The following is a 9,009-nucleotide window of genomic DNA, read 5'->3' as shown; positions in this document are numbered from 1 at the left end:
AAGGAACGTTGGGTTTGAGAGATGGATGGGAAATGGGGGATTGGGGTATGGATCCTGGACATAGTTATTTTAGTCTTTTGGCTCATCTTCCAGATTGGATAGGGTTTTTTTTAGTCAACAAGCAGCCTGGGCACCTCATACCCTTAAGGTCTCAATTGATTCTAGCATAACCATTTCTAATCATATGCCTCTAATATGGGGTTGGCATGTCATGGGATGGGACAACATTGAATAGATTTCATTCTAGGAAATTGAGAGTAAATAATCTGCTGCTTAAGTATCAAATGTCAAGAAGGGCTAAAGAGTGAAGATGAGAATTGCTTAAAGAGAGGGGGCAATAGATATAAATGGAAAATGTTCAACAACAAGAGGAAGCCTGATAGGTACTTATTTAAGTTAACTAAGAGTAAGAGCTCTAAGGAGGTGATGGGGACAATACTGAATGAGAACGGGCAAAGGATTAAGGGCATAGATTTGATTGCTGAGAAGTGGGTGAAAATCTTGAACACCATATTAGTGAATTTGGGAATTTCCCAATTCCCATTTTTGAATACTTAAAAAAGGGGACATGGATAACATGTTTGTAAGTTTCTCAAAACCCTATCATATGACCTATCGTTGGAAAGCGCTTGAAAAATGGAATCTAAAGAGCTATAAAGCGCTCATTTTGGATTAGTGGTGTTCAAGTTATGGTTAATCCAAACTTTTGACCACGTGTCCCAAACTTGTGGAAAATTCCCATATTCCCCAATATGGTGTTCTTGGGAGCTACTCTTAGTTAAAAAGAGGATTGGTCAGACAAAAGGTATCAAGCTAAGAATAAACTACTTGATTTAGTCAATAATAGAATAGATCCTGACAAGGCCAAATGGCTAGAAAGGGACATAGAGGAGGATGAATGTTGGGATGCCCTTAGTAAATTGGGAAATGAAAAATCACCAGGGTGGGATGGGTTATCATTAGAATTTATTATAGCCTTTTCACCTTCTTTAAAGGATGTGGTTGGTAAAATATGCAAAGAAGCTTTCAGGACAGGCAACCTGGACAAAGACCTAAAGGAGGGACTGATAAAGCTTATCCCTAAAGCAAGCTGCTTGTGAAAGGTTCAATCTCACTGGAGACCCATTCCTTTGTTGACTATCATCTACAAGGTCCTAACCAAAGTCATTGCTATTAGGATTACTCCTGTTTTGCAGGAGATCATCTCTAAGAGACAATATGGATTTATTAAGGGAAGATCTATATATGATAATATCTATGCTGCAATGTTAGGGGCAGAGATCTGGCTTTGAGGTGAGGATGGCTACTTGCATTTATACTCTTACATTTGGAGTTCACTCCAAATTGCTTTTGAATGGCAGAGTAGTTGGGGGATTTGATGTGAACAGGTCCGTTAGACAAGGGTGCCCCCTTTCTCCCCCTACTTTTTGCTATAGCTTCCCATCCCCTGATTATAACATTGGAACATGCCACTGTTGAAGGGAGAATAATTGGATTGAAGTTGGGTAATGGGGAGCAGTTGGTAATTCAATGTTTTGCTGATGATTCTGTCCTGTTCTCGCCACCACAACTGATAATGACAATGTGAGATTGGCTTTAGGTATTATTCAGGATTTTGCTAATGTATCAAGGTCCAAATGTAATATACATAAGTCTAAAATTATAAGCCTGTCTACTGAGGATAATGATTTTGATTTGGGGAGATGGAGTTGTGAGATTATCAAAAGAGGTTAGATAGTGGGGTTCCTTTTGGTGTGGATGTGACTAACAAACAACTTACAGAGACTGATAGGTTCTATTTGAAATTGAAGAAATGGGAAGGTATTAGAGTCCCATTTCATGATAGAGTGTCCTTATGCAACATAGTGTTAAATGCTTACATTATGTTTCTATGCCCTGTGGTAGAGTTTGGCAAAGGTCACTGTAGAAAATAATTAAACTCATAAGAAAATTCCTATGGACGAATAGCACTTCTAATAAGAAGGCCTTAGGCGGGTATTGGTATCTTGCATCTTCCCTCTCACACTAAGGCTAGGATGGCACTGTTGCTTCCTAAATGTCTTCATCAGGAGAAGGTATAGACAAAGATGTTGAGAGAACTAATTGAAGGTGCTTGTGTATGCTTTAAAGGCAGATGGAAGAACCTGGGATGGAAAGATAAGATACTCTCTTATACTCCACTGAAGGTTAGAGGGTCATCTCTTGCAAGAATGTTGTGTAGAAATTGGAAAGAGGCTTTGGGGTTGATCCTTTGGGAGAGCTGCACTAGAGTCTCAGGGAATTCTTTACTTTGCTTAGGAATCTAGTGGTCACATAAATTTAATCCTCCTTTAGCTCTGCAGGACCTCCTTTAGCTCTGCAGGACCCCAAAATTGCTAAAAAACTAAATAATAAAGGTTTTAAACTAGTTGACTGCTGGGATAGGGCTGTACTAGGGTGAAAGGATCCTGAACAACTTGATGAGGAGTTGAGTTTGAATTTTAGGGAGGGACAACTGGTTAGGGTTGTGTTGGAAGAGGTGTAAAAAGGTTGGTATTCCACTACATATGATGAATCCTGCTGGGTAAAAGATTGGGTTTGGTATAATGGGGCTAAACTGGATAGAGAGTCTACTAAGGAGCTATGCAGAGAACTAAGAAGGATTGAGGAGAATGTGATATACTGCGATAGGATTTGGAGGACAAACTAGGGGCCTAATACTTGGAGGAAGAGATGGAAGACCATCTCAAAATTGGAAATTCCTACCAAGTCTGAAGTATTTCTCTGGAGAATATGTATGGGTGCTCTTCCTTTAGGGAGCAAATTGGTGCAAAGGAACTTTACTAATGGGTGTTGCCCCAGATGCAAAACAACTCTTAAGGATGGGAAACATGCTTTTTGGGATTGCCCTGCTATATCAGAAGCACTTGGTCCAGAATTTGCAGATGGGATATTGGGAGGACTGGTTGCTAGGGAAATGGACATCGAGTGGGGAGCATGTTGATTTTATCTTTACCATAGTTAGATTACGTTGTCTTTGGGAAATATGGACTACCAGAAACTGTATTTTATTTCAAAAAGCAGTGGATACATGGCTGGATGCTACAGGATTGGTGTATAAATGTGTACATATGTGTTGGTCTATATATCTGCTTCATAAATTGAATAAAGATGGGATGATGCAGATGATTCAGGCATTGCAGATAGCCATCTCTTGACATTCTCTTTGGAAGGGGATACTTTCAGGCATACTAGGCTGAGCCTAACGATTTTTTTGATGTGTAGCAGACCAGTGAAGTTTGGTCCAAAGACCAAAAGATGGTATAAAAAAGTTAAACAAGAGGACCATACTTTTGTGGCATTTATTGAAAACCCAGTTGGCACTAGACAAGTGGTTAAAGTGTGGTAAAAAAGGGGGATGTCTTGGAGAAGAAGTCACCTAAAGGATGCACATCTGAGGTCTTGATTGAAGCATGTATTGAGCTGGGATTTCAAATTTCATGGGAAATTCCTCTTTTAAATTTGAAGATGAGAGGTGGACTCTGTTATGTAACTTTTTGAATGGGGTTTGATGGTTGTCAAGTTAGGATTTGAGATGTGATTGCTTTTTGGTATATAAATATATATATATAATCAATGGCTTCTGGATTGATGAGTTGGGACCCGATTGCTGCTGTAATTAGCACTTGAGGGAACAGCGGCGGCCAATCGGCGACCTCGATTCGAATCCCGCGTAAGTCGGTCACGCGGCGTTTTTACTGTGGCTCCACGCCACCTTTACCCGATCATTTCGCCAAGGCTGCTCTCTTAATCGTGAGTAGAAGCTGCTTAAATTTCATAATTAGTAGACTACTTATTTGGCTAATCAAAAGCTTTTATCCTGCATTTTTCCTTCTTCGAATTCTTCTGTACTTTTCTGCGCCATTACTTACTGCAGCTTCTTTTTTTTTTTTGGGGGGGGGGGGGTCATATCCAGAGAGCTTCCGAGATTTTTTTCTTTCTTTTAACAAACTTTGGAGTACCTTAATTCACTTTGTTTTACCAGTTTTGTGGATTATTAACATCTCTATTCTCTTAAAATATTTAACCAAACGAAAGCTCACATTTTGTATCTTTTTGGTCTAATTTGCAGGCTCTCCCCAATCAGCTCAATGCGCGGAGACGCTTTATTTTCGAAGCATTTTAATATTTGAGAGTAAAACGTTTTCTGACATTTAAAATAATAAAAGGTAAGAGTCTTTGTTTTTCTTCGAATGAAAACCAGAAAATGTAGGTTGTTTTTATGTAAAAAATAAAAGTTTAAATATTGCTTAATGTGTGTAGTTCTTGGCAATTCCATTCAAAGTCATAAAAGATTGAATGGATTGTTTTAATTTATGAAAAAGTTGTGTTTTTTAATGGGTTTTTGTTTTCTTCTCTTTTTTTTTTGGTTAGAAATTTTCCAGGTCATGAATCATAGTGTGCCAGAATGGGATCCTGCGGGGAGAGACCTGGATTCTATTTTTGACCCTGCAGACATTTTTTCCCACGATAAATCCAGATGGGATACAGGACGATTAAGAAAATCAGACATGGCCTTTGTGTGAGTAATGATACTATTTTGCATTGGTATTTTAACTTTTGGTGTTAATTTTTTAAACGTCTGGCTTTCATTTGCATTATCCATTAATAATCACATACATGTATGTAACAAGTAATGAGTTTGTAATATCAGAAAAGAAAATTCAACCTTATAAAATGAGAAAATGTAATGCCAATGAGGTGGTAGTTCAAGGGGTGAAGTGTTTGTGAGGTCCTAGGTTCAAACCTCCCTTGGCAGCATTGCTTTACAGGCAAAAGAAAGCGCCTACGAGCGGTGAAAAACGGTAACTATGGGAGGATCTGGGCCTAAGGCCAATTGGGAAAAAAAGAGAGTAATTGTGATACTACCTTGAACTTTTGTATAAAATCTAAATCCCACTTCAAGGTGGGCTTTATGCAGTTCATTGTGTTCGTACATAAAGGTTATGACATCAAGAGCTCATTGTAATAAAAACATAAGTGTTCCAAGTTCTTTATTCAAATTAGATATAGACATTTACACATGATTTCAAAAATTTTCACACGTGCACCCTCTGCGTGCGTGTGTGTGTGTGTGTAGGTGTTCATGTTCATGTTTACCTATCTGGCATGTAGTGTACATGTATATGCATACCAAATGTATATATACAACATACATGTACATGTATGTTTCATATATATATATGTAGTGTACATGTATATGCATACCAAATGTATATATACAACATACATGTACATGTATACAAGGGGGGGGTGTGTGTTTATATATAGGTAAGTGTGTGTGCACGTGCACATGTATGTTTGTGTGTGCGCGTTTGCATGTGCGATGATTTTGAATTTCGTAAATTTGACTGTGGTAGCTGAAAACAGTTTGATTTTGGCAGGCCTGATGATGATTTTGAGGAGCTATGCTGGGAAGATGGGCAACTGTTGGTTGTCATCCAAGGGCTGAGTAACAGAGGCAATAAGAGCAAGAGCTCACATGTGATTGCAAGTGATAGAGTCTCTTCACCTTCTGCTCTAGCAAGCATTCAAGACGTGAATGCCACAGCCATTGCTGTTTCTGCTTCCGAAGGGTTGATTGATCCTTTGGCTGCAAGTAACTCCACACAGGAAGATGAACTGCTGTCATGGCTGCAGCATCCTTCAGATGAAACTCTCGATGGTAAGTGTTGCGGCCCAAGTGATGTAGCTCTTGCACACCCCCCATGGACAGGTAGCGAAAGCAATTGCCCTGATGATGCTGCACACCACGATGCCATCCCGAACCCCATGATCTCACGACACTCCAGCACCGGGTCGGTTTTGAGAAACATCAGATGTGATACCACATCAGGATTTACTTCTCAACAAGCAACCATAGCTGATGGTCATTGTCATGTTGGTGGCAATTTCGTATCGGGCTTGAGTAGCATTGCTGTTACGACAGTTGCTTCAAGTAGTACACAGCATGAATGTGGATCATTGTTGATGGCAACAGCTAGATCACATATACCTCCGCTGCCGGTTGCAGCAGCAGGCAGCTCCTTGAGGCCTACAAGAAATCTTATGGAGAACTTTGCACACTTCTCAAGGCCAGTGGCAGCAATCAAAGCAAACATTCACAACATAAGCATAGTGAGTGGGTCAATTGGGGTGGATCGTTTAAAACAACTAGATAGGGTAGGTGTTGATGCATGCACATCAGAGGATATCAAACCTACAAAAGAGTGTGTTAGTCCATGTATTACTATGAAAGGGGGTAATGCTGTGTCTTCAAGTCTACAGGCCTCCCTTGCTCAATACCATGTGGAGAGCATATCCTCGAGGAAAGGAGAAGAAGAGCCAGCAGTGTCTACTCAAGGGGCTGTGGATGGTGTTGCTTTGAGGGCAGACACGAGCCCAGAGATCGTAGAAGCTACCGAACAAACAGACACATGTTCCTTGGGTGGTTTCAAAAGTTGTCCTCACGGGGATGATAAGGAAGTTACTGGAGGTGGTAAGAGAAAGATGCACAATGATGTGGAAGACTACGAGTATCAAAGCAATGTATGTGTGTCCCATCCTACCGTAACGCATGCTTCTGGGTAGGTTCTAGAGATGTAAGCTCCAAAGCATTATAAGGTGTTTATGTTGCCTAGCATGTTGATTGGATTGTTTCTTGCAGCAAGACCCTGAGTATGGATTGGCGACTGGCAAGAAACACACGCTGGTCAAGAGAAAGCGGGCTCTTGAGAACCATAATCAGTCTGAAAGAGTATTTTTTTCATTGACATTACCTTTGTCTTGTTCCAAATCCCCTTGTAGCACCTTGTGTTCATGTAATCACTTGACGTATTTCAATTACAACGAAGGCTGTTTTGAACACATGGATTCATGCAGATTTTTTTTTTCAAATTGTTGTTGTGATGGAGCAGAAGAGAAGAAATAGGATAAAGGAGAAGATGAAGGCCCTTCAAGAGCTGATACCAAATGCTAACAAGGTCAACTAGATCCTATCACCATTATTATGGCTATCCTTCTTATGACTCTGCTCATACCAAGTGTGAGCTTTCTGTAGCCATGGCTTTTCCTCACATAAAATGTGTTGGTTGGGCAGACTGACAAAGCTTCAATGCTAGACGAGGCTATCACTTACATGAAGACACTTCAGCGAAAGGTCCAGGCAAGTTGCGATTGCATTTGCATGATGTTGTGCTTTCTCCTCATGTGAACATGCATAGACATGTGCATGCATTCTCTTTGAGCATGTGATTCATCCTTTCCTTGTGCATGAAGGCAATGCAGTGTTGTGTTCTTTGCTGATTCTCTACGCTTTGTAATGGAATGTTGTTTTGAACTTCTCAGATAATGACATGCAGAAATGGGATGAATCTTTCGCCTCTGCTTTTACCAAACGGAATGCAGCATCTGCAGATGGCAACATTGCCACAAATAGGCATGGGCATGGGTATTTTAGATATGACTGCCACCTTTGGCACACCAACTATACAGTCCTCACCATTGCCATCTCTTCATGGTATGATGATGCCAACAGTGGTGGGCTCATCTCTCCCAGCTACTGCATTTCCAGCAGCTCCGTTTGCTGGGGTGTCACATCCTACATATCGCATGCTGGTGCCTGTCAGACCGGTGATGCCATACACTGCTGCACATCATCCTCATACATGTAGGCATCCAATGTAGTTAATAAAAGGTTTATTCTCTCTCTTTCCCACACATTCAACTTGTATTATAGAGAGCCCAGTGATGTGCCGGAACATATCATGTTTGATATATAACTTCTTTATGCTGTGTACAAGTGCACATGTAGAGACGAGATAGCATGTACAAAACACTAACAGCTGGACTGCTGGCGTTGTCTTCTATAGGTTATGAGCCCACTACAGGGAGCATTCAGCTTGATAGGAGATAATCTTTGTGAATGTCCTCTGATGCACAATCTGTTCTTTTTTTTTTGGGGGGGGGGGTGTGGATAATATATGTATTTGTTTAAGGACAGTATTACAGTAGAGTGCTCAATGAGGCATCTTCATGTACTCTGTTTGTGCAGAAATAGGAGGTGAAGCAGCAGCTCAAGTGACAAGTCGTAGCCTGGGTGACAGAGACCGGCCCCGCCCTCTCTTACAAGGAGGCTGCAGGCGGGCAGGCTCTACAGATATCCTACTGCAGGATAGAGTCAGTTCTTCTCCCGACCTATCTTTAGAGGCCTTGTCTCCGGGCACTTGTCAGAAATGGGAGAACATCAGCAGCATTGCTGCTTGGCGTATATGGTGGGCCCGTTGCAGCAGCGAGGCCATTAAGGGCAGTCACAACCCCCAGCTGAGTCCATCCACTCCATATGGACAGATATCAGTCATAGCCTCCGCGGTCTGTGGGGGAAGCTTCAGGAGGCTTTTCTGTGCACATTGCACCCAGGGTCCCTTTCTCTCTGACCCTATGTGGATGCCTCCACACACACACACACCCCGCCCCCCGTGGATTCTCCACACCCCGCACCCCCGTGGATTCTCTCCTCTCTCTGATGAGGTAGTATTCCTCCGACAGCGGCTAGCCATGGAGGCAACCGCCTTCCCTAGTTTTTCTCTTCACCTCCTTGTGAGGGTTTTGAGCATGTACATTTAGCCTATGGCTACTTGATTTTTAACTAATAGAAGGATCTTTTTCGCGGAAGAAGAAAAATTGCAGCTCAAGTTCTCCTCGTTGCTGATGTGAGTTTTCTGAGATGAGAACCGATGGAAGGTCTAATTTATTGGGACTCTCCTCTTTTGGAAAGGTTGGGTTAATGATTACATTAATCAAGCGTAGGCTAGGATAATAGTTTTGGGAGTCTTACCACAAATGGCAGTTTATCGTATACTTACGTCCGTGTGCAATAATTTTAGCGAGGACGTGGGTGGCGGGAGCCATACATCCAAGCGGCTGGTTAGGATTGCTTGTCCAACTTCTTGCCCACCAGGGAAGTTTGTGTCCAAGTCCAACACAGGCCTA

The 9,009-nt window shown here is 41.6% G+C and overlaps 1 protein-coding gene across 4 annotated transcripts; it reads left to right on the top strand.

Moving 5' to 3' along the window:
- Positions 1-3,637: 3,637 nt before the first annotated feature.
- LOC147610082 (uncharacterized) lies at positions 3,638-8,713 on the top strand. Of its 4 annotated transcripts, none has more exons than XM_086786900.1 (8): positions 3,638-3,792; positions 4,112-4,208; positions 4,425-4,561; positions 5,424-6,567; positions 6,686-6,775; positions 6,936-7,001; positions 7,118-7,183; positions 7,366-8,713. In XM_086786900.1, the coding sequence occupies exons 3-8, from the start codon at positions 4,428-4,430 to the stop codon at positions 7,702-7,704; spliced, it is 1,839 nt and encodes a 612-aa protein (XP_086643026.1). In that variant the 5' UTR covers positions 3,638-3,792; positions 4,112-4,208; positions 4,425-4,427; the 3' UTR covers positions 7,705-8,713. The 4 variants fall into 4 exon arrangements, with proteins under 4 accessions (XP_086643026.1, XP_086643024.1, XP_086643025.1 ...); XM_086786898.1 differs by having other exon boundaries at positions 4,414-4,561; XM_086786899.1 differs by lacking the exon at positions 3,638-3,792 and adding an exon at positions 3,832-3,887 and having other exon boundaries at positions 4,414-4,561.
- Positions 8,714-9,009: the final 296 nt, after the last annotated feature.

Source organism: Cibotium barometz, chromosome 50, assembly GCF_041138505.1.
Source record: "Cibotium barometz isolate CiBa-2024 chromosome 50, ASM4113850v1, whole genome shotgun sequence".
NCBI classification, from domain to species: domain Eukaryota; kingdom Viridiplantae; phylum Streptophyta; class Polypodiopsida; order Cyatheales; family Cibotiaceae; genus Cibotium; species Cibotium barometz.
This window is presented reverse-complemented; position numbering and strand designations above follow the sequence as displayed.

Coding starts and splice junctions, on each gene's coding strand:
- LOC147610082 (XM_086786900.1), top strand. CDS start 4,428: ATGAATCATAGTGTGCCAGAATGGGATCCTGCGGGGAGAGACCTGGAT. Junction 4,562..5,423: donor AAATCAGACATGGCCTTTGT/GTGAGTAATGAT, acceptor TGATTTTGGCAG/GCCTGATGATGATTTTGAGG. Junction 6,776..6,935: donor ACCATAATCAGTCTGAAAGA/GTATTTTTTTCA, acceptor GTGATGGAGCAG/AAGAGAAGAAATAGGATAAA.